A 26,819-nucleotide genomic window follows, 5' to 3' on the forward strand; every position below is an offset into this window, starting at 1 on the left:
TACATGCCCTATCCACCTCAGACGTCCTATCTTAATATGTTTTACGATATCTGGTTCCTGGTATATTTTATAAACGTCGAAGTTGTATCGTCTTCTCCACACTCCATTGTCATTCACTGCCCATAGATTCGCCTTAGTGCTTTTCTTTCGAAACATCCTAACATGTTTTCATTATTTTTTGTTAGAGTCCAAGTCTCTGAACCATATGTTAGGACTGGGCGTATTATTGTTTTCTAGAGTTTTATTTTTGTATTTCTCAATATAATTGTGGATTTAAGGAGGAGATTGAGCCCAAAATAGCATCTGTTAGCCGTGCAAATTCTGCGGTTTATCTCTGCGGTAGTATTATTTTCAGCAGGGTTGGCAAAAATCAAGGTTTTTTAAAAAAACCAAAAAAACAGGTTTTTTGGTTTAAATCATTTTTATTTGGTTTAAACAGGTTTATTTGATACAAAGTCTGAATACTTGACTAAATGAATGAAATATTTATAAAATAATAGTAATAAACAATGAAAACAATGATTAAGACAACTTTTATTTTGAATATTCAAAATAATTAGGATTAAAAACACAAAAATATAATTTATCTTCATTTTAAGCAGATGTATTAAACACTTAAAAAAAACCAATTTGGAGGCTTTTTCTGTACCCAACCTGTTTCTAAGTTTCGACTGCACTAGCTGTGTGAAGTTGTTCAATAACATTAATGATGTTAGTGTCAATATTTTTGTGGCTTTTCCACCACTTAATCGGTGACACTGTTTTCAAAAAAATGTTTTTGAAAAGGTACACATTTTGCCTGAAACTTTACAATTATTGGTAAAACGTCAATTTTGGGATACTTTTCTTTTGCGAAGTCCAGTGCTTTTGAGGTCTCTTCCTGTGTTAAATCTAAGTTAGGAGATTTTTCCCTTCGGTCAAGCAGATATGACAAAAAATGTGTTTCTGTCATTGCCATTTCATACCGACTTTCAAATTTTCTTATACACTCCTCATTGCCAATATTTCTGAACTTGTTTCCAAGCTCCTTCCATACATGTACAGAATCACTAATTGTACTTGTATTACTTTCTACTGTATCAAGTGCTACAGAAATGGGTTTAAGTAGTAAAAGCAAATCTTCTGCACTTCTTTTAATTCCTACATTCCCTACTTTAGCCTGTATATCTTTGTTTATGGTCTACCTATTTTCTTCACAAATTTTAAGCAATTTTGGCCAAGTTTTAATATAAGATTCCAAACAATCGCTAATTGTATTCCATCGAACTTGAATGGATACAACAAATTTGAAATTTCCAGAAGGTTTAAAATATGCGCAGAGCAGCCGTATGTAATAATATCAAGCATGGGCGCCCATATATCAAAATCCAGGGGGGGGGGCAAGTCAACTCAATTTTTTATTTTGATCCATACAACTTAATAAAAACTAAAATAGCCGATTGCAAAAATGCAAAAATATAAACATGATTTACAAACAGTAAAGAAATACCAGAAAAGTAAAAGTAATCTTAAACAAAAAATTATTTACAACATATTTATTATTTTATTATACAAAATTTTTTATGTAGGAATTAAAAAATCAATTTTAAGCAAGGATGTTAAAAAATAGTAATAAAAAAAGCAGGTACTCTGAGATACGAAATGCAACACAAGCAATAGTGTAGTTTAAATAATATGTAAGTAACATAATATCTGAATTGAAAAATTTCATTTACTAGGAAATTAAAACAAATATTCAAAACTGTACTACGTTGAAAGGGTCAGGGTCATGCTTAGCCGAAATTGCATAAATAGTCAAATGTGTGCAATCTTCAAATACTTCGCTGGGTGCCAACTTATTTATATTTGACATTAAAAATTTGTACTATGTTGTAAACAATTGAAGAAATTTAATTAAAAATTTATTTGTTATAATTTATTATAAAAAAATTAACATTTTTTTTCAGTTAGTATTGTATGTATTATAATTTATTGAAACGAATAATTTCCCAATAGAATCTAAAATGGTAAAATGTTAAATCCAACAAAACGTAAAAAGTAAACTTGATATTGAAGGCTAGTGCTCTGTATCTTGTGAAAATAAAAACTGAAGGTTTCTGGGCTTTTGTCCAAACTCATCTATTACTTTTTTAATAAAATTATTTCGATTGTTTTCTATTTTATTTCTATGAACGCTCATCATACATAGTCCATCTAATCTTTGTTCACTTATAGTGGACCTAATCCAGGTTTTAACCCTTCGAAGAGTTGAAAATGATCTTTCAATCGTGCATGTAGTGGGAGGAAAGCGCAGAGAAATTTCTATAGCTTGGGCTATAGCTGGGTAAAATAAGCAATGGTCTAGTAGCTCTATCATTGAAATATCTTCTACATCTAAATTGGTTTGATTTTCCCAATAATAGAGCCACAATGATGCATGTTCTTTTAGATTAGTAATTTTGTATAAATTATTTATGATTTCTATTATTTTGGCGAGGTCTTCTTCAGTTAATTTTATTATGTTTTTGGGATGCAAGTTATACAATAACATACCAGGATTATTGTCTTCTGAAAATCTGACACCAAGAGAACTAATTAAAGAATCTAGGTACGGAATAATGACACTCTAAAAAAGTATTTAGCGAAATTAACCGCATGGTTTGACCGTTGTGTTTGCTTTCTAGGAGCGATTCGTGATCTTTCAAGGGTAATACTTAGAGATTCGGCATCATTTGTACTCTTTTCAAAAATTGTTTTAAAAGTTGTTTCCGCTTCTTGTCTGTGCTTTGTTATCATATCGAGAAATAACTGTATATGATTTTTAACTGCCAGCATATCTATTGATTTAGTTTGTAAAATGTTTACTATGGGTTCTAAGAAAGGGAAATTATAAAAGTGGAATCAGATGTGGCACACGAAAGCTGCTGTGCTCTTGATCTTGTTGAGCAATTAAATTTGTTATCTGCTATTATTGTTTCTAAAACATTTTTGATTTCAATAAAATTTTCTGAAAATATTCGAATAGATTTGTATTTTGATGACCAGCGAGTTTCGGATAACAAAGGCATGTTTGGTGCTAATCGCCGTCTCAAAGTACTATCACGAAAAAATTTGATGACATCTTTAATAATTCCCACACAATTCTGAATTTCTCTAACAGTATTTAAATCATTAACAACCAGATTTAATTTGTGTGAGGCACAATGAAAAAATAATGCTTTGGGATGTTTTTCTCTAATTATTTTTTGAACACCACCCTCTTGACCAGCCATAGTCGCGCATCCATCAAATCCCAACCCCACCAATTTTTCCACATTTAAATCAATTTTTGAAAGAAATGTTAAAATTTCAAGTGCTATTGATTTAGCATTTAATTCATTTAATGGTACGAAACCCAAAAAATCTTCATGAATTATGTTTCCGTTAACTGTTTGTTTTTCAACATATCTCACCCCAATAGATAGTTGTTCGACTCCAGATATATCTGCAGTCTCATCGGCAAGCAAGGAAAATGCGATTGTGTTTGGATGGTTTATTTTTTCGATAATTTGCCGTCGAACAACTAAGCCACATATATTTATTAGCTCATTTTAAACTCTATGTGAAGTATATTTTTTGGTATATATATATATATATATATATTACGGTAGGTAGCTACATTCGAGGCATTGTTAAGGAAGTACCTACCGCATTTCTCGGTATTTCGCTAGATTAGTTTCCGGTTGTTTGCTGTTTTGAGGTATTGTTGCAAGTTTCTCGCCACAATATCCGTAAATAATGTATTTTTTTTAAATATACTTACATACATACTGATTTTTTAAATAATATTACTAATGATAGGGGGGGCAACTGCCCCCTCTTGCCCCCCCCCCCCCCTATGGGCGCCCATGATATCAAGATCTAGCCGCTTCTCTAGTAGGAAACACGTTTTCTTTACGTTAGCACCATTATCTGTAACTACTGAGAGAACTTTGCATTTCAATTCGCCCTCACACTTTTTAATGCTATGCTCATATGTAATTGAATCAAGGTAATCTGCAGTCTGAGCATGACCTAACGTATCAAAAGTTTCCCATAAATAAATTTCACCAGACTTTGTGGTAACTGTAACACACACTATGGGATCGTTATGGACATGCGACCAACCATCAAAACCTAAGCAAACAACTTTATTTTGTATAAAATAGCGAAATTTTTGCATTTCTTCATCATAAATATTGTCAAGCAGTGTCCGCTTATATCTCTTCGACTAGGTGGCTTGCAACCAGGTCGAAGTTCTTCTATGAAACTAATAAATTGTGGATGACCAAGATGTTTAAATGGCAAATTTGTAGCAAATGTATAACGTGCTATTTGTCTGTCTAGAGCCTCCTTTTGGTTTGTACTTGTTTTGATAAGAAAGGATTCCACAGAACTTTCAGTTTTGCGTCCTTTTCGATTTTGAGCTACAAGTTGAGATGATTGGGGATTAGAAGAAGTACTTGGTCTGGACATCATTGCATCTCTGTCTTCAGTGCCCGCACTATCGTTTCGCTCCGTTGAAACAAAGGATGCAGAAGAGGAGAAAGAAGAAGCCCCATCAGAAGTCACAGTTTCTTGAGTATCTGAAAACAAGACATATTTTTTTTTACAAAACAAAGAAGTTTTTAATAGGGCTAAAAGAATCAAAAAATAAGTCATGAAAAGCTTCTAGTTCCTTATACTTTTATAACAACACAAAAATGGGGAGGAACAATAGAAACAATTAATATTCAACTATAAATTTATAAATATGGTATTAAAAAACAAAATCTGGGTTTTTTCTTTTTGCCATGCTTGTGCCATCTTAAATTTTAAAAATGCAGGAATATCAAAATGTCTTGTTCTGATCACATCACAAGTCAAATTTTAAATAAATCTGACATTGTTCAAAATTTGTACCAGGTGAAGAAATAGGCCAATATAACAGATAAATAATAAAACGGTTCGTGTATAAAAATGTAAAAAATTAATATTGTTAATTATTAATTTGCCATGTTAATTTAATAATGTTCATTTAAATAGTATAGGAAGAAAGTATGAAAATACAGTGCAATTTAAGCATTTTTTCTTACCTTCAATGTCATCATCATTATCATTATTTCCAGAAGAACATTTGATTAAGTGATTCTTCATTCTTGATACCTGACCCTCTAAAGTTATCCCACATTTATTACACTTTGCTCTTTCACCTTTTCTGCTGCTAAGTTTAATACTTTCAAAGGAATTCCATACTAAGTCACGTCTTCGTCCACTTAAACCTGACATTTTCTCTTTTTTCCAATTTAATAATCACTACACAAGCGTTTATAAAAATAGTAAAATAACTAAAATAAGTACTAATAAATAAAGTCAAAACTATAAACTATTATGCTGGAATCACAGAAGATCAACTTTGGAATCCCCTGAGCCACCTGATCGCCGCACCATCATTCACAGTGAACGATCCTATGGGGGAACCGCCTGGTTGAATAATAATAAAATACAATAGAGATATTCAAAAGGGATCTCCCATCAGGACCGCTCTTGAATTATTATATTCTTGTTGAGATAACAAAATGAAGAAAAATTTAAATACATATTACTCTAGTGTAAAATTACAGTTGTAAGGTTTTAAACCATGTTGGTTTAAACCTGCCAACCATGATTTTCAGTGTTAAGGAGCGCTCCCAGGTATACAAATTCGTTCACTGCTTTGATGACGTCGTTTTCTATAACAAGTGGTCGTAGGATTTGTGGTTGTGTGCTTATTTTCACATACTTCGTTTTGTTGGTGTTAAACCCATTTTTGTAGCTGATTCTTTGAATGCTACATACGCCTCTCGTACAGCGTCAATTCATAATATATTAGCAATAAATTATAGTCTTGGTCTGAATTCGGCCTTATAAAATGGATATGGTAACTTTACCGACAAACAAATTATTGCTGGTTTGAATTCTCATTGTACAAATAAGGCGGCCGTCCTGTCATATTCGCTTCATTAACAATTAAAAAACAATGTTTCCAAATAAATTAAACCCAAAATTTTCATCGGGTGCTGATAGAAGAAGACTTGAACATGAATTTAGGTACTTAATAATTTCAAAAATAATATTTTTTACTTGTGTTTTTGAGCTTTGAAAATCGTCGTTTCGCTTTTTTTTTGTTTAAAATTATTTTATAACTCTAAAACGATCAACTTTAGATTCAACAGACCTTTTTTGTTTATAATAATTTAAAACATCTAAAAAAAATGGTAGGTACGGTAAAAATTGATTGGTAGGTATAATTTGTTGAAAACAAATTGTTTTTCAACTTTTTGCCTAGGCGATCTCTTGAACCTTATTTTGGGGTATCTTATGAAAGTGATTATGCACAAAAAGCTCACGGGAATATTTTTCCTACCGAACCTAAGCTTTTCGCCTTGTCTTAATTTACAAACGCTATCCTACATTAGTTTTTATCTAAAAATAAATAATTCCCATTTTTGGGTCGGCTCGCGTTATGCCCAAAAATAATTAATTAATTGTGAACTAATTAATTGGTCTATAAAAAACAAGACACATTACAATCATCTACTAATCAACTAAAATCAATTGCATATTCTTATTAAAATATTTGTCGTCCTACCACATATTCAGTAACATATTTTTAACAATAGATGTCACCTGCGCCGTATTATGATGAGTACTTTAATAAGGATATAAAAAATAAGTACTTCAGGTCTGAACGTTGTGCAGATTCCTTTATAAAATAGGTGCTGACCTCTCTTAATGGAACGGTACACGTAATAGCCCAGACGTGTATCTTAAACTACAGTAAAAATGCAATAGGTTGTAGTAATCGTACTTTACAAAATATTTGTGGTAGTACCAATAATAAATGGTAGTACCCTAAGTTAAGTGTAAACTGTGACAATAACAAAAGAAAACATGCCATAAGGATCATTTATTACTGAGTTACAATGAAGTAATGAAGAACTATTTATGCTGAAACATCTGTATTGAAGACATTTTAGGTTAAGGTATGTCGACGACCTTTCACAATTATTACATTTGCCAATCTAGGTAGGATATGTGTATATTGTATATGTATATATATATATATATATATATATATATATATATATATATATATATATATATTTAGACCTATATAATTTAAGGTGTGGACATCTTTTAATTACACTGAATAGTACCTATGAAATTTCTCACAAAATATACAAAGAAACCATGTAGGTACAGCACAAAGTCGTATGACCTGTTTTACCTTAACTATTGTTCGATTCGATCAGATATATCAACTTTAAGATGTTCATATTTATTCAAATGTGAAATAAGCATTCTAAAAATCATTTTATATTTTGCAACAGATTTCTTGTGCGTAAATTTATTTGGATTAAACATTTTATTTAGGAAGAAATGAAGAACTCACTTAGAACCTTTTAATATGAATATTATTATTAGTGGTAATAAATTGTATTTTATATTATATATTATTAAAACTAGTCTTAAACCAAATACTAATTATTCTGTTGCACTAGGATTACACTAAAAGAACATTACACTACAGAAAAGAACAAAAGTAAAGAGTACTCAATAGTGACAATCTCTTTAACTACTACCACAAGTTCTGTGCTCTGTTTTTATCCAAATCACATACTTTAGGTCTTGAGATTTTGTTGTTTTCAGTAGGTATTCCTTATGTTCCAGCTTTACAATGTCATTGTTGTTCTGCAGATATAAACTGTATAATGCACCTTTATTTCACACGTTGTGCTGCATAATATAGGGAAGATCCTTGTACTGTAGGACACTTTTCTTTAATCCCACACAACTTGTGTTTTAATTAACTTAAAGTATTGATTTTTCATATTGCAATTCTTCAGAGTAATATTAATAAAAGGTCATACATAGAATTACTAAAAAAATAACTTTTTGAGTATATAAAAAAATGAGAACTGATTTTGTGATTTTGTCCCAAGGTACAATCACGTCTTGTACTTTGGAACAATGAAGTTTGTACCTTGGGACGAAATATGTTTATTTAAGAACTTTATCTTTTTTACTTTGTAAGAATAAAGGAGTGATAATTACAAAATTAAAAATATGTTTGATAAATATTCCTTATTAGTAATAATACTGATAATATACTCTCGCAGATACGATAGAGTAATATTATAGTTTTAGGAACATTCAGTAATCTTTGGAACACATCTTTAGTTTCAGTCGTTTTTGGACTTTCTGACAGTAACTTTCATAACTAGCGCAATCTTCATAAACCCAAAAACCACAATTTATAGATTGAATCCAGTCTTCTTTCTTTATTGTAGTGTAATAATTTTCGCCGCATCCTACACAATTATATTCCTCTTGTATATCGGCACATGTATTGTCATCGCTCTCTAACGTTAAATTAATGTCTTGCTTAGAACTAGTCTCGTAATTTTGTTTCTTACAAAATCGCTTTTTGCTTCATCATCATCATCAATCTGTATGCGTCCACTCCTGGACATAGGTCTCCTTTAGCTCTTTCCATATGTCTCTTGTGCGTCAGTCCATCTAGTTGGTGATCGTCCTCTGCTCCGTATTGCTTCTTGTCTTGACAATACGTTTTGTCCATCGGTTGTCTGATAACCTGGCGACGTGTCCTGCCCAATTCCATTTTAGCGACGCGATTTTTTCGATGACTTCTGTTGTTTTTGTTCTACGACGTATTTCTTCGTTTGAGATTCGGTCTCTCAGCGAGACACCCAACATCTGACCAGTGGCGGATCTAAGGGGGGGGTCACGGGGGTCGTGACCATCCCCAAAACAAAATTAAATATCAATCAAATAATCCTAAGAAAATAATTTAAAACCCATCAACCTTATAAGCAGGAAGTCAAAAGTTGAAATGATTCAAACTCATTTATTCTAGGGCTAAGTGTAAAATTATACGGAAGTCTTTTTAAATTGCTCTTTAAAAAAATCAACAATTCTAAATACAGTAATACCTCGACTAAGACGTCCACGAATTCAGAGTTACGCGATTTTCAAATTTTATCAATTCTTCTTTGAGTGCCAGAGAATCGTTCGATTATCGATGAGATAGAATTACCGCCCGCACATTATTGCTCATTCAATGTAAGTGACATGACTTTTTGCACGAAATCAGCACATTTTTATTTTGTATTAGGTAGTTCTTATCTTCAGTTTTGTCTACGAATTGGTTGTTTGTAATTTGAATATGTATTATAATTGTTGAGACTGTGCTACATTTTATAATTTATCTATAATAAATATCAAAGTGAATATTATAAGCTCTGCCTGATACGTTAGTGAATACAAATAAAGAAACTGGGGGCTGCTGTCCAAGGTATTTGTGAAACTCGTAGGGTTGAAAGGCATGAAGGTCATCTTTAGCTCCAGTGCGAGTCAATCATCAAAATATACAACGCTCTTGAAACAATTTCTACGTGGAAGGACAGTAAAATGTCAGCTGTGACATTTTCATAAATGGAAACTATTAGGAGACAAGAATTTCTCATTTCAGTAGTTTGTCTTAGTGATGTTTTAGGTACAACCGAATCGCTTCGATCACTACTCCGTCATCGCCAGAGGATTTGATATTTTTCATTTCTAAAAGTGCCGTTTTGATTTCGTATGGAGTTATTTCTGGTATTAATTTTGATCCCTCATTTGTGATTTTGAGCAGGGGCTGATCTTGCCTTTCGTCGGTACTCTCATACATTTCGCGTTGAGGGATTCGACAACCTCAAGGATTTTGGTTCTATCAGTAGTAATGTATCCATCTTTGTTTATTATTTTGTATGTATTTTTGTTGCCTATGGTGTTCCTATTTCGCCTCAAAACTTTTAAACTTTTGCTTTCTTGAATTATTTTAGTTAGTTCTCTTGTATTTTTTTCTCTTTGTTGTGTAGTTGGAGCCGTATTTTTTCGTCAGCTGTCTTCTTTTACCTATTAGCTCTTTGGTATTTTGGCTTAGTTTTTCTTTATGGGTCAGAACGGTCGGGTAGCACTCCCTTTCCGTTACTTTTAGAGCCTTCGTTATGTCATCATTTGCTTGATCTACATCTTCTATTTTATCTTGCAAGCCTTGTATATATCTGGTTAGTGTATCTTCATACAGGTCGTTGTTTTCTGGGGGAATCCATTTCTTTTTTCTTATTTTTAGGATCATCTTTGTTATTTTCAATTTAACATTCAATAGTATCTTAGCTTTTTGCTTACTAAAAATATTATTATTAAATGACTATATTCCCGTTACTTTAAAACCATTTTGTATATTAGAAGGTATACACTCCAGAGAAAATCAGTTCCAAAACACTCCGCTATGTTATAAATAGTCAGTGGAGTTCTTGAATGATGCAAAAGCCCATCGTTACAAGCTTTCTGTAGTATTTCTTCATTGGGCCAAAAACGGAGCGGTCTAAGAGCTGTAGCTTGTGGCTTCTATGCGGAGCGAATGTAAACATGACTACGCCGGGTTCTTAATCCAAATTTATAATTTTAATAGACAAGTGACTCTCGTGATTGTCATGATTAGGAGCACCTTGTTTTCTACATTGAGTAGGACATGTTTTATGAAATGACTTAAAAAATCTTCAAACTTTTCAGCGTTGGGCCACCCATTGGGAGTAGCAAGACTCAATGTTTCTGGGGGTGCGCCATTAATCTTGTGGGGCTTAAAATGCGCTCTGGAAAATGCCAAACAAGGATGGCACGTTGTCTACTTGTTTTTACAATAGACAGCCCAGACTCGTCTACATTGTATATATTTTCAGAAGTGAAATTGTGTTTGACCAGCAAGTCCCTGTATTTTTGAAAAAACTGCTGGTGAAAAGCTGTAGCACGAGACAGGCTTGTGGCTTCTGGTTTTCACAGGCTTAGATTTTGAAGAACTTTTTTTTTATTTTCCAAGTAAAGATTTGCAATCTGTCAGACAATCAAATCATGGACAATAATCAAATTTGATTATTCAACTAAAGAGAAATTAACATGAGCGAAGATTACCTGCCAGTGCTGGTACCTTTCTAATTAAATTTAACTATTATTAATATTTGAAAAAAATTTCTTATATTCTAAACAATTTGCTTATGAAATCTATCTGGTAAATACAAAGGTTTGTGACTCTTAAGTCTTCTTACTTCCCTGCTGTTCTCCAGTAGGTTTACCGAATTAGAATTTGGGTGAATTTCTAACCGCATATCATATGCATATCACTAAACTTTTTTATCTCTTCGCGCACAACACTCACTGAGATATCACGATGTATGACTTCATTAGGAACGTAGTATGGTGCATTAACAATCTGCCTAAGGACCTTCGATTGGAACCTCAGGATATCAATATTGGATTCACTTGGACAACCCCACAGTTGAATGCAATACGTCTATATGGGTTTTAGAATTACTTTATACACTATACACTAATAATTTATTTTCTAGTGATAGTTCAGATCTCCTTCCAAGTATGCAGTAAAGTTGTGTTAATTTTAATCCAAGTTGTTTTCGTTTATCGAAGATGTGTTTTCTCCAAGTAAGTCGTCTATCAAGATGAATACCGAGGTATTTTGCGCTCATCAGATTGCGGTATATCTTGATTGTTTAGTTGTATAGGTGGGCATGTCAGACGTTTAGTTGTAAAAGTTACATGGTTCATTTACTTTCATTAACCTTGATTCGCCATTTTCTTAACGACATCTGAATGGTGTTTAAGTAGACTTTTAACCTTCTAGACGCTTTGATCGAATTTGTGTGCGATCAGAGGATAACGGTGTTATCAACAAATGTTGCCAAGCAACACTGATCAGAAGTGGGTAGGTCGGCCGTGTACAATAGATATAAGCGTGGACCAAGCACATTACTTTGAGGTACTCCGGAATTTATAGATCTCAATGCTGTTAAGTAGGAAATATCTCTCTTTTAAATAGGATTTTAATATCCTATAGTAATAGTTGTTGTTTAATTTTATATAGCAAGCCTGAATGCCACACTTTATCACAAGCTTGTGTGATGTCCAAGAAGAATGCAGAACAATAGCGCTTTTTCTCTAAATCCTGGTTTATGATATTAACAACTCTGTGAACTTGGTCAAAACCAAATTGGTAGTTAGGAACTAAGCAGTTTTCTTCTAGGAAAGAACTCAATTTCTTAATTATTAGTTTCTCAAGAATTTTAGCAAGAATTGGTAAATGAAGTTAAGGATTCTAAAGGTTTGCCTATTTTATGGATTAAAATAACTTGAGCTACTTTCCATTGTGAAGCAAAATATTCTAATCTTAATACTGCGTTGTAGATTTGTGTTACTAAGAGGATCGCATTTTTGTGGTAATTGACATAGACGAATCCAGTAATCAGCTCATAACCAGGAGCTTCTTTTTATTAGTATTAAGTACTGCGTCAGTAATTTCGGTTTTTCTAAAAAGTTTAATAGACAGAGACATCTGGTATGAGAAGTCCAAATATCTATGAATATTTTCCTCTTCCTCTGGTTTTAACTTACAGGGAAATGGACTAAAGGTAGTTTCCAAGTGTTCAAGAAATATATTTGCCTTTTCGTCATCAGTTCGTGCCCAATACCCGTTACTCGTTTTGATAGGTGGTATATGTTATTGTGGTCGTAACAATTTTCTGATAGCCTTCCAAAGGTTGTAATCTGTGACTTCTAATGGAGATAACTCTCCGAGGTATTTTTCAGTTGATGTATTTTTTTTATCCCTTAGCATTTTTTTCAGGTCTTTCGCTTTTTCGCATTTTTTTGTCTAATGGCCTCGGGATAGAACTCCTTGTTAGGTTTATTATTGGGTGGTGGGTAGATTTCTAGCACGCTTTCTGTATATATGTAGTGAGATGATCCATAGCAGTGTTTAGATCACTGTCTATCTTTAGACATAAGTCTATGTTTAAGTTATTAGTAATGGTTTCTTTAAATAAAGTCCAATTGGTTTTTGATGAATAAAGCTTAGGAGGTATAGGTAAATAATTTATTTCAGAAGATAGGGTGAGAAATACTGACGAGTGATTGGATGCTAAGTCGCAGCATGACTTAGTTGTTAGGTGATTATCTGCGATACCTTTGGTTATACAGAAATTAAGGAGATCTGGAAGTTTCCTTCGGTCTGTAGGCCAATATGTAGGTTCACCTATAGAATAAATTTTGAGGTTATTAATGTTAATTACTTGAAGTAGTTGTATCCCACGTGAGTTCATCAATCTAGAGCCCCAAAAAGGATGTTTCGCATTGTAATCCTCACCGACCAGAAACCTTGATCCAAGTGATTTAAAAAATTCAGCGCTTGTGTGCTTGGGAGGGCAGTATAATGATGATATACTGATTGGCCTATGATGATATAGTGATATAGATATAGTCTCCAATTACTGTTTGTGGCCTGCCAGTGCAGTATGTTAGTTGCCTGTAGTGTGTAATATTTTATACTGGTTTTGATAATTATGGCGGAACCTTCGTGTGCAGTATCATCAGGTTGATTTGTGGTATATAATTTATAGTTTGGCATTTTCCAGCAACTTTTACCTGTAAAGTGCGTTTCGGAAATAAGCATTATATCAATTTAATCAATTTTATAGTTTAAATGATTCTGGATTCGAGGGCCGCCAGGCGGCTTGATAAATCGTCTAATATATCTGCTAATCTAGTAATGTTTTCTAGTTTATTTATAATTGTCTACATATCAGTCTGGTTATTTGGCTAAATCTGCGTAGTTTGAATCTGCATGTTTTGTGTTGTGGGTTGTTGAGATGTTGGCATTCTCTGAGTTACCTGTGTGTATGTTAAATCAGAGGAATCATTTTTTGGTTGCTGCTTGTAGTTTTAACTAATATAAGTCAGGTGTGTTAGTTAAAATTGCACTCTTTTTAGTTTTCATTGATGAAATAATTCTAAAAGCAGAGTTCCCAGGTACAAGTAAAAGAATAACAAAAAGCAAAAATATCTTTATTCATTAAACTATACTTTTTACATTCTTACTCTCTGGAATGGTAAAGGAATTCACCAGGACAAGGACAGGCGAAACAGTTTATTACAGAACATTCTCCAAAATTTACGGCAGACCTAATAAGCAAAGTCAAGAAAACAGTCAAAGCCATAGTAGGTCTAACAGCTTATACGTATATATTATATTTCATTGTGTTCTTTTAGGGTCCTATGAGAAATGAATCTGTGTCCAGAAAGTATAGAAATATTATCTATACGTCCCGTTGTTTGTCCCTTGGTGAGATTAGGTCAAAAAACTAGTGCGGCCAGTACAGAAAAGACGTCAGAAAATAATCAAATTTTTGCTGCAAAAGATACTAGTTTACAACCGTTATATATCGATACATATAGACAGAGCACAAGTCCAAGTTACCAATACAAGCAGCCTCCGGTCAATCCATCACAAAAATTAGATTATTTGGTAAGTTAATATTATTATTGGTACTTTTGTCATTCCAGATTTAAGCAATAGGTATTAGTCTGTATTTTCGTATTTAGTTTATATGTAGAACCGATTTCTCCAGCTCCGGTTGCAATGCTCACAGTGTCTTTTGAATATTCACCATTTCGCTATCCCTTTGATAGATTTTGGCATACTATTGGGTATGGTTATAGAAATAAGTTTGTAGTTCCTTCTCTAGCCTGTTGATTGGAAGCTTTGTATCCATGAATATTTGTTTTATTGGATGTATACTGCTACTTATTCCTTCTTATCTTATTAATTTTCCCAATTTATACACAGTCTTCCAACAGGGACTTCCGAACTTTATCAGTTTCTAGCAGCCATATTGTTGAAGCTACATTTGTTAAAGTTTACATTTTACGGTCGCCATAATCGTCCTATCGAGATGACTATTTTCAGTGTAATGGATAAATTTAAGCTCACTGGTCAGGAAACAATAATCTAATACCCGTACACCAACTAAACGCAAGATCTACTGAAATCATCGCCGCTTTTTATAAGAGTGTGTCGGAGAATCCGAGGCAGTCGATTTAACGTCGCTCACAAGAACTCAGCCTTTTACAGACCACACCTTAATGGATTTTGCTTCGTGACTTGAGTCTGCACTCATCCAAAATTGAACTGATCCAGGAGCTGAAAATAAATGACGATAGACAACGATGTGTGTTCGCTGCAGTTGAAAACTGACCCTAATTTTCATCTAAAAGTCATCTTCAACGATGAAGCCCATATTTGCATGAATTGGTAGGTCAATAAACAAAATTGTTGAATTTAGGACCATACCAATCCAAATGAGATCCAAGAGCTTCCAATACAGTCTGAGAAAATCACTGTTTGGTTTGAATTTTGGGCTGACAGCGTCATCGGTGCATATTTCTTTGAAAACGTCGTTGGTCAAGCCATCACATTCAACGGCGAGCGCTATAGGTCGATGATTACCAACTTCTTTTGGCTTGAATTGGATGATATGGACCCCAACGACATGTTCAGCATGTTCAACAGGACGGCTCTACGTGCCACACAACTCATGCTACATTCTGCACGAGCGATTTGAGGCCATGGTCATCTTACATGGAGATGGTGTGAACTAACCACTGAGGTAGTGCGATTTGGCCCCATTAGACACTTTCTTGTGGAGTTTTCTTAAGTTATAACCCATGCCATCAATCAAATTTAGTTTGTTTTATTCGTGAAGGCCATGGAAAATTGGACATTAATTAATTTTAATAATATTTTTCATACATTCTTATTATACTTGTTTATTTTTAGTTTATCTCCCATCTTTTATTCCCGTGTCGGTGATCTCAAAAGGATGAATATTTCCGTATTTTGTATTATAAGTTTTACTGCGATTTTACTGTTTGTGCTTTTCTGGAAGAAGTCTGTTTTACACGACATGACGTACTGCAGCCAATTAAAATATCGTACATCTTCCATGATCTGATATACAAATCCTAGGGACTTGGGTAGACCTACTATATTTTACAGAAGAGCGAAAAAATATGGAAACACGGTAATTTCTCTGAAACTAATGAATATATATTTATGAAATTCTAGGATCAAGAATGAAATGGTATTCTGCATTTTCTAGAGAGTATTTCAAATTTATGTGACGTCAGCGTTTAATGTATTACCACCATCTTGATTTTTTAAATGCCAATATTTTTCGAATGTGAATAGAAAAGCTTATTTTTTCCTCTTTTCATCAATATCAAAAAAGTACCATATTACTAATGTAATGAACCATATCACTAAAATAATACAAGAAAAATTTTCAAAGACATACATGTAATTGTTGAACAATTTATATTAATTGTGAAAAGCAACAATTAAAATGAAAAAAAAATGCGTTTTTTATAAAAGGTGGTCAAAGTGTTGGTCGTCTGTTTCTTTGCAATAATATAATCTATCTTGGAAGTTTCGAATAGAATCATTGATTGTTTCTGGAGAAACGCCTGCATTTCAAGACGTATACGATCCTTTAAATCATTTAAATTGGTTGCTCTAATTACATAGACCCGGCTCTTAAGATAGCCCCATAAAAAAAATCAAGCGGAGTCAAGTCGGGAGATCTTGCCGGATATTTAATTGCACCCCTTCGACTTGTCCATATCTGGGGGAAAATGATATTCAAATATTGCCCAACAATTTTATGATAGTCTGCAGGTGCGCCATCCTGTTAAAACCAGACTGACATATTTGGAAATAAATTGATTATTTCAGGAATAATTCGATGCTGGAGAAGATCAAGGTATGTTACACCGGTAAGTGCGCCATCAATAAAAAACGAACGAACGAATAAATATATATTAATTGGTTTCAGAGAAATTACCGTATTTTCATACTTTTTCGTTACCCTGTATATAAGCTCTCCGCCGATATCCGATGGTGCTTTTATCGTGTATACCCAAGGCTCTTGTATCAATGCGACTGAACGCAATTGAAAGCTCGCCTTTATCAGTATAATTTAATTCATGTTGAAATCTGAAATAGTAACCCCAATCTTTTATTGCAAATTCTGATTATACAAAACATTCTTAAAAAACTGTATTCAGTACCATAAAAATTAGTTTGCAGACTTCTAATCTGTATATATTTTTCTGTAATGACAGCGTCATCTATCGCGAATCGAAAAAAATTCAGATAAAACTAAAGTTGCCCTCCGCCCCACCCCAGGTGGTGGGTATGCGGGATCGTGTTTGATGCCATTCGATAGATTTTTGAAAAATATTAAACATGTGTTTTTTGGTTTTTCATATGGAAGTGTATTTCTCGAGATATACCTAATTCATTTCATAATAATCATTTTCATAATTTTCCTAGGCTATCACGATAAATCTTTTTTTCAAATTCAAATCTGTATTAAAAAATGGGGGTTCCCATTTAAGATTTCAAAGTTGCCCCCCACCCCACTCCAGGGGGTATGACAGGGGGCTCGTGTTTGGTGTCATTCGATAGATTTTTGAAAGATATTGAACACATATTTTTCAGTTTTTCGATCTGGTTTTTAATTTGTGAAATATTCGACGGTCCCACTTCTTTTAACACACCCAGTATGTATTGTGTGTACCTATGCATGTGCAGTGTGCGTGTGTATGATTGTGTGTAATGTTTAAATCAACAAGGTAACATCTGTCCTATATTCCCATCGGACGTTCCTTATTAGCCATTGGGATGCGTCCTGTCGGGAATAAGAACTTTCTATTTCAGTCTGTCGTGCATGGAGTACTGGCTAGGTCAAATTAGCCAGTACATACTGATTTCTATGTATTCAAAAATATAAATAAAAACCCTCATGAAAATCCTTTCCTTATTAAGATCTGACTGTCTGGATATTGTAATTATTGTAGCCAGAATAATTTCTTCTCACATAATACATAGACGATACCTGAAATTTTAAATATACATGTTCCTGGTTCCTAAAAAAACTGATACGACTCTTAAAGCGTGTTTTTTTAGAAAATTGAGCAGTGTATTTTGAAGGATAAATACTTATTATTTACATACTGTCACTGTCACTGCCAAATCTTAAAATTTGTCATATAACTTATTCTGTTCAACCTCAAAAAATGGCTCCACATGCTAGTAAAGAACTAAAAGCAAGAATTGTAACGATAGAAGATGGTTGGTCACTATCTGCCGTAGCAAAGCATTTTAACGTAAGCAGAACAACAGTTTTTAATATTAATAAAAGATGGAGGGAACAAGAAACTCTCGAAAGAAAGCAAGGTTCTGGAAGACCAAAAATATCTACCGCTCATGAAGATCGTACCTTTTGGAGAGATTAGAAGCGAATCCTTTTGAAGATGCAAAAACTGCAAGAATTATGTCACAGTTTCCGGGAAGAAAGACAACAACTTGGTGCAAAATTAAAGCATCGCGTCTTAGGTACCGAACTGAAGCAAAGAAACAAGCTCTTACACCACAACAGAAGCAATCAAGACTTATATTTGCTTTAAACCACCAGCTACAAAATTAAGATTTTTGGGACGGGGTAATATTTACAGATGAGAAAATTTTTCAATCTTCTAAAAAGGGCAAAATTGGGGTGTATAGACCAGATAATAATAGATTTAATCCGCTATATGTTGATAGATATCGAGCAGGTCATTTTAGCGCCAATGTATGGGGATGGATTTCATCTAGAGGAATGGGAATGGTATGACGTATTGATGGCAGGTTTGTTGGGCAGACTTATCTGAATATCCTAGAAAACATCATGTTTCCCAGTGTATAACAGTTGTTTCCAGAAAATAATTTTATCCTCCAACATGATAATAATTGCCCTGTTCACACTGCAAATATAATAAACTAGTGGCTCCAGAACAACAACATCGAAACCTTACCATGGCCCAGCTACAGTCCAGATTTAGAGAATGTATTCGAGAGAATGTGTGGGCAGTTATTATAGAGCGGTTGTATCGGCGTAATTTTATACCTCAAAATGCTGAAGAGCTGTGGCACGGTATACAACAGGTTTGAGAATAGCTCTCTGAAGAAGACAATTTCATAGTTCCTTTCACGCAGATGAACCGAAGACTACAAGCGGTTATCAATGCTGATGGAGAAAAACTGCTCTTCTGCTTATGTTAAAATGTTTTGCTTACAATTTTTGCTTTAATATATTGTTGAGTAAGTCGTTTGTTTTACTCTTTAATAATAAAAGTAATAACAAGAACCCAATTTTATGTAAAAACTATCATTTATATAGGCTTTATAAAATGCAGGAATTCAAAATAATATCAAAATTAAGACCTTAATAATTATTACAATTTATAAATTAATATATGTAATCAATTCTTTGTTGTTTGTTTGTTTAATTTATTATTTTTCTATCATAATAAATATAATATAATGTCAGACCAATCAAATACACTGCTCAAGATGATCAAAAACTAGCTGTACCATAGAATTAATTTTTTTAAAATATAATTTTTAGCAAAACTACTACGATGAAGACTGTTACACTGATCAGAGAAACAATAATTTATCTTATTCAAATAAAAACACACTTCAACTATCGTCTTTCTCACAAGAGCAAAACTATTGGGAATACAATAAAATCAATAATACTGACACAGAAAATCAAAATGTTTTCGGTAATCACGAAACACAGCAAAGCAATTGTCTCCTTGACAACTTCACCAGGTTAGGAAAATCCAGTCCCAGTCTTGACCAAGGCTATCACACATTAGTAACGCATAATCCAAGTTTGATTACTCCTAATTTTTGGGATACAAATTTGTACAAAGGCAAAAAGTATCAAACGAAAAACAATTCCTTCGATAAACTACCCGATGAGTTAGTTGTAAAAATATTTTCATACTTAACTAGTGTAGACATTAGCTTCTGTGCTCAGGTATGCAGAAGATTTGATATTCTAGCCTGGACACCATCATTATGGAGGGTTATTGTAATTGAGGATGATAATATAAGTGGTGACAAGGCTATCAAAGGTGTTTTGAGGCAATTGTGCGGACAAGGAAAAACCGGAGCTTGTCCTAGTGTAGAAAGAATCCATATTACTAATGGTGCTAAAATATCGGATAAAAGTTTGTTGCTGCTAGCTAGACGATGTCCAGAATTAACTCATTTACAGTTACAAGGATGCAGTAATCTAACTAATAGTGTAGTATTTGAAATTGCTACCAAATGCAATAACTTACAGCATCTAGATATTACAGGTTAGTTTTATTCACCCATTTAGAAAATATGAGATTTGATTTTTTATTGTTTCAGGTTGCTCTAAAATATCGTGTATAAATGTAAATAATGGGTTAGAACCGCCAAGAAAATTGCAACTTCAATATTTAGATTTAAGTGATTGTATCGCTGTGCAAGACAGTGGATTGTTAATAATTGTAAGGAATGCTCCACAGTTAGCTTATTTATATTTAAGGAGATGTGTTCAAATTACTGGTGAGTATGCTGTGTATATGCAAAAAAATATCTACTTCGTCAGAAGTTAGTAACCTAACCTAACCAATAACACACGTATATATATAACAAGCGAGTCTTCTACAGTTAAGTCTTTTGGCTTCGATTGTGTCTATTATGTCTAGATCGATTTCCATTTCTCTCTGAATATCTTCGTTTCTCACCCTATGTCTAGTGAGCTGGCAACATCGTCTCCAGTAGTTCATTTCCATGGCCTTAATTTTTGATTTGTTTCTTTGGTTTATTTCCCAGAGTTCGGCGCCGTACAGCCCAATACTTTCTATTATTGTTTTATAAATTCTTCTTTTATTTTCTTTTGTTATTTTTTTATTCCATAATAGTCCGTGTAGCTGTCTGGTGGCTGATCTTGCTTCGCCAATCCTGGAGTGTATTTCTTCGCTACTTCCTGCTTTTGATGTTATTTGGACTCCCAAGTATTTAAAATTTTCTTTTGGTTTTATAGTTCCCGTTTCGATTTGTAGGCTTTCTGGTTTTTCTCCTACAACTAAGTACTCAGTTTTTTGTATATTAATTGTGAGGCCCCATTTCGTATACTCATCTTCCAGTTTTCTAAGCATGTAGCCTACATCACTCTCGTCTTCAGCTACAATGGCTTGGTCGTCAGCGAAGTGTATCGTGTACAATCTATCATCTCCGATTGGGATGCCCATATTGCAGCACTTTCTTCTCCACACTGAGAGTGCCTCATTTAGATATATCTTGAAGAGTGTAGGTGCTATGCAGCAGCCTTGCTTTAGGCCCTTACTAATAGGAATTTCTCTAGTTAATCTATTTCCAGTTTTAATGTTTGCCGTCATATTTTTGTAGAGCTGTTGTACTGCTTGTATATTTTTTTGCTTATTCCTTGTTTTTCCATTGCTACCCAAAGCATTGAAAGTGGTACACTATCGTATGCATTTGTCAGATCTATAAATACTATATGAGTTGAAAGGTTGTGGGCTAATCTTTTCTCGATAACTTGCTTTAGAGAGAATATACTGTCCATACAGGATCTGCCTGCACGAAAGCCATTCTGTTCTTCAACATCTGTCATCTCTTTTTCAATTTTGTTTTTTATTATTTTTCCATATAGTCTTGAGAGTGAATTTATGACACTTAGCCCCCTGTAGTTTGAACAATTGTTTCTATCTCCTTTTTTGTAGATGTTGTTAATATGTGCTTTTGTCCACTCTGGTGGTAAGTCGTGTCCATTATAGAATAAGGTGAAGACATACGCCAGTAATTCCCGTAATACTTGTGGGCTATGTTTTAATAATTCATTTGGTATACCTTGTGGTCCGCATGACTTCCGATTTTTTAGAGTTTGTATTGCATTCTCGACTTCCTGTACTGTTATTTCATCGTCTTCACTGAATTCCAGTTCATATGTTGTTGTACTGATGTTCGTGAATTGAGGTCTTGTTTCAGTCAAAAGTTGTGAGTAGTGTTCGATCCAAGATCTTTCTTCTTTTAAATCTATTCTACTCGTTTCTTTTCTGTTTGTTCTCAGATTTTTTACCGTTTTCCATGCTTCTCTTGATCTTGTTGACCCTATATATTTGTTGAGTTCTTCGCATTTCCTTTCCCAGGAAATATTTTTTGCTTTAGTTACTAAATTTTTTATTCTCTGTTTGATCTTGCATATGTTCGTCTATCGTCTAGATCATTTGTTTGTAGCCACTTTTGATATGCTTGTTTCTTGTTGTGTACTGCATTGGCGATGTCATTTGTCCACCACAATGGAGTATTATTTTTGTTCTTTTGGATTGTGCCGAGCGCTTCGTAAGCTGCTTCATTGATTTTATTGATTATCTCTTTATAGGTATTCTGGGCTGAGGAATAGATCAGGTTTGCCAATTTTTGGCTGAGTCGCAGCTTATATAAGAATGATGTCTAGTCGTTTTGCAGTGCTTAGGTAGATTCGATTCCAGAGGTTTTGATTGAGCTAGTTGGTTGTCATTTTGATTTAGTAGCCGAGGTCGATATTGTAGGTAACATTTTGATCTTACCATATAGTGGTCAGTTCCGCACTCCGGTCCTCTTAATACTCTTATGTTTTCAACTTGTATGTGTGTGTCTTGTTTTGTGATGACATAATCTATAATTGACTTTGTGTTTCTCGTTGGTTGAACCCAGGTGTACTTATGTATGTTTTTATGTTGGTAGAATCCGTTTAGGATTTTCAGAGAGTGCTGTTTACAGAATTCGATTAAGTTTTCATTTATTTTAGCGTCACCATATTTTCCTACGACTTTGTCATTTGTTTTTGTTCCTGTCCAAGCGTTAAAATCTCCCAACAACACAATTTCTTTGCGGCTATTTATATTTTCAATGAGTTCCGATAAAGTTTCGTAGAATATTTGTTTAGCTGCTTTTGATGCATTTTCTGACAGAGCATATATTCCAATGATCTCGAGGTCGTGCCCTTTCCACGTAATAGATACTCTAATAATTCTGTCATTGATCTGCTCCCAGCTTTTCAGGTTTCCTTTTAAGTCTTTTTTTATCAATATTGATACCCCTGCTTGTGCTCTTTTGTCTTTCTCTACTCCACTATGAATATGTATAAAACCTCCTATGTCTTCACTACCTTGGCCTTTTTTTCTTTGTTTCGGTAAGAACCGTGATATCTGATTTTATTTTCTTTACTTCTGCCATGACTTCGTCTGACTTGGTTCTCCACCCTTGGATATTCCATGTATTTATATTCAAAGTCCTTGTTCGTTTGCTACGTCGTCTTCGTTTTTTCCCGTCCGTATTCCGAGGCTGGATTTTAGAATTTTTTGCAGTAAGTTTTTCACGGGTGTAGAGGAGCAGGCCCTACGTCCCAACCCCCCAGCAGGAGGACCAGAATTTTCTGTTAGGGTTTACTCCCTTAGTCGAGAGAAGAGTAGTAGAGTGTAGTAGACAGAATTATAGTGACCCGTCCGCCCTCGGATTACCCTAATAGCCACTCGGGGTCGGAAAAAACAAGAGTTAGCCAAGAGAGGCCGATAGAAAGACATTTCACTCAAGACACAGAAAAAGAGCAAAATGTGAAGGTGCTATGATCCGCCAAGTGCGTTTCATAAGCGTATGAGTATTGTTACACTTGGTATTCCCGCTCATACCTCGGAGTGTCGACTACAGACTGTATGGCTCGTCCAGCATGCCATAGCATGGAGGATAGGGTGCATGTCATTTTTACAATGTAGACCCCTAAACTCCACGGCCTGACAACCAATAACACACGTAAAATTAAAAAAAAGTAACTAATTTTTTCCCAACGATGTTGAGTAGATATAATAGTGTTTTGTTGACCTTAACAAGACATTTGACAGGGTCAAATTAAAGGACGTTTTCTACTTATTGTACGCAAGAGAGATAGTCAAAACGATCGAAAATATCTATCAATGTAAAACAATAAAAGTAAAAGTAGAAGAAGAATTAACTGACCCTATGGAAGACGGCAATGGGATAAGACAGAAGGAGTCCTCTCTTGTTCAACTTGATAATGGATAAAATAATAAAAAGAAGGAACTATTTTATTGCAACTGGCAGCTCATTACAAATGCAAATCTTCACTAATCTGCTAACAGCAGGTAAAGTGGTCAAACTGAAATCACTCAAAATAATACCCTGCTCTGTTTTATTTAGTTTTGGATATTATTTTCAAAGAGTCCACCTTTTTTACATAGAAACATTGAAATAACCTAAAAACGCTTATCGAGAACTTATAATATTTTTATCTACCCTTAGAAACGGTATGATTTTCGTTTAGCCAGGTTTCATCTAAGAAAATGCATCTTGCTTCTAATCTAAATATTTTTATCGTTTCCAAATATTGCCTTCGCTAATAAACAATCTCTTCTGTATCGTTCAATATTGGTTTTTTTCTTTGATTTTCATAGCAAAAACCGATTTCTTGAAATAATTTCCATAACTTATCTCGGCAAAAGTGAAGAGAATTATTATCTCTTTTTTAAAGATCGTATCTTTCCCCATGATTGCTGATGTATTTGCCTTAAAATCTTTTTTGCTTCATTTCGAGTTTCGCATTTTTTGAAGTGATTTATATAGTTGTCTATTGTTTTTTATTCTTTACCTTCTTCGGATCATAAAAGTCAATAATTTTGATATAACTATAAAATTTTGCACAATACTCGTTGATAATACGAACTTTCGAACTCTTAGAAATAGCTTTTACTTTTTATTTTTGACATATCTTTTATCCCTGACCCATTTTTGTTACTTTATAAAGAGAAACCAATCCATCAAAATTTTATGCTTGAGGAAACAATTTGGTCATCATGATAACTGACATATAAATGAAGTTTTACAATTATTTCCCGAACTTTATAACTCTTTCAAGTTAGATAGGGTCAACACAAATAGAGAACGTTGTTTTGATAATTCAGGTACATGTGTATGCATTATATTTTGTTAATAAAAGTAAATAAATAAGACTTTGTTGACTACATAAAGTTTTGGAGTTTCCTATCTCTTAGAATTTGCAACGCACTATATATTGCCGTTATAAAACTAAATTGTTTGTTACATGTCGCCACTCTTTCTTATTTTATAAGTTTTATAAGCAAATCTTCGATAAGTTCTCAAAATATTCAACATATATTATTTTTTCTTTTAGCAGATTACAGCTATTATTTCACGCACATACCAAAAAACAAATTCTTTGGCATTGTCATCATATAAAACTGTCTTCCTCACCATTCAATATATGGTTTTGATTTTTCCTTGTTTGTATAATTGAATTGTTTCGGTATTATTAATGTAAAAGTTGGTTAAAATACCTTCCCTGATACTCAAGTTTTTTTATGATTAAGGACATATTTACGATTATGTAAAGTAGTGCATCATCGTACTTGTAATAGTAGATAGGAAACAGTCATTTCTGGGACCAAACTTATACTTTACGTTTAATGTTTATTTGTTTCAGATGCTGGTCTGAAGTACATTCCAAGTTTTTGCTCTGGATTAAGAGAGCTCAGCGTTAGTGATTGTTCAAACATAACCGATTTTGGTTTGTACGAATTAGCAAAATTGGGTGCTACTCTAAGATACCTTTCGGTAGCCAAATGTGATCAAGTTAGCGATGCAGGATTGAAAGTTATAGCGAAAAAATGTTATAAACTGAGGTACTTAAATGCAAGAGGCTGTGAAGCTGTTTCCGACGATGCTATTAATGTTTTGGCCAGATCGTGCATGAGGCTTAGAGCTCTTGATATCGGAAAATGTGATGTGAGTGATGCAGGATTGAGAGCCCTTGCAGAGAGCTGTCCAAATTTAAAGAAACTCAGTCTTCGGAATTGTGATTTGGTTACTGATAGAGGAGTTCAATGCGTGGCTTATTATTGCAGAGGACTGCAACAGTTGAATATTCAAGATTGCCAGATATCCTTGGAGGGATATAGAGCTGTTAAAAAGTATTGTAAAAGATGCGTGATAGAACATACTAATCCCGGATTTTTTTAATCTGCTATATTCTAAAATAATGTGTTTTTGTATTTATATATAATCTAATAAATATTTTATGTGTTACATTCCTAATTAATATTTTTATATGGTTGATTTACTAAAATATATCTAAAATATACTAGCGTTTTATTAATTTTTATTATCCCGTTATGATAAATTGAAGAAAAATGTACAAAAGAATCTAGGTATTATTCAACAAATATTATTATTAACCATGAGGAACAAAATTGAACAAGAAACGTTAATAAACATAATACACATATTAAATCACAAATATAACCACAAAAGATATAAAAAAAAGGGAAAGCAAACAATACAGTGACATAGAATATAAAGAACAATTACGGAAGCGGCAAATGATGCCCTAGGACCAAAAGGACAAACTCCACGCAACGGTTAGTTTCATGATGAATGTGAAGATATTACTAAAAGAAAAAATATTGCAAATAAACTTATGCAACAAAGAAGAACACGAAATAAGGAGCAAGCGTACAAAGAACTCGGGAACGAGGAAAAACACGTTGCATAGAAGAAAAAGCGGACTTTGAAAAACCAGATTAAGCAAGAGCTTGAATTATTAAAGGTGCAAAGTGAAAGTAGAAAGTTCTGTATAACATCCAACAACCACGGCTGACGATGTGTAGAGAGAAATATGGACATATAGTTAGTACCAGTACAAAGTAAAAAGCAGATAAGTTGAGCACTTCAAACAACTACTTAGTACCGAAGTGAAAAATGATACATCATCCCAAAGACCAAGAAATAATACCCACGTAGAACCCACGTAGTTAATAGTCAAAGTTTGGGAAGAAGAACAAATGCTAGAGAAATGGTGCACTGGAACCGTATGTGCACTACACAAAAAGGAAGATTTGTTGGAATTTAAAAAATTATAGCGGTATAACTCTTCTGAACGCAATATACAAAATATTCTCCAAAATCCTGTACAGCCGTTTACGTGCGTACGTGGAAG

The 26,819-nt window shown here is 33.6% G+C and overlaps 1 protein-coding gene across 3 annotated transcripts; it reads left to right on the plus strand.

Annotated features, from left to right (window-relative positions):
• Positions 1–6,773: 6,773 nt before the first annotated feature.
• On the plus strand, positions 6,774–25,968 carry LOC140452431 (uncharacterized). 3 transcript variants are annotated; one of them, XM_072546686.1, is made up of 6 exons: positions 6,774–7,001; positions 13,858–14,085; positions 14,137–14,392; positions 19,374–20,118; positions 20,174–20,353; positions 25,308–25,968. In XM_072546686.1, the coding sequence occupies exons 3-6, from the start codon at positions 14,150–14,152 to the stop codon at positions 25,841–25,843; spliced, it is 1,704 nt and encodes a 567-aa protein (XP_072402787.1). In that variant the 5' UTR covers positions 6,774–7,001; positions 13,858–14,085; positions 14,137–14,149; the 3' UTR covers positions 25,844–25,968. The 3 variants fall into 3 exon arrangements, with proteins under 3 accessions (XP_072402787.1, XP_072402788.1, XP_072402785.1); XM_072546687.1 differs by lacking the exon at positions 13,858–14,085 and having other exon boundaries at positions 6,774–7,044; XM_072546684.1 differs by lacking the exon at positions 13,858–14,085 and having other exon boundaries at positions 6,775–7,001.
• The last annotated feature ends 851 nt before the right edge of the window (positions 25,969–26,819 follow it).

The sequence above is a fragment of the Diabrotica undecimpunctata genome, chromosome 10 (genome assembly GCF_040954645.1).
Source record: "Diabrotica undecimpunctata isolate CICGRU chromosome 10, icDiaUnde3, whole genome shotgun sequence".
Classification (NCBI taxonomy): Eukaryota; Metazoa; Arthropoda; class Insecta; order Coleoptera; family Chrysomelidae; genus Diabrotica; species Diabrotica undecimpunctata.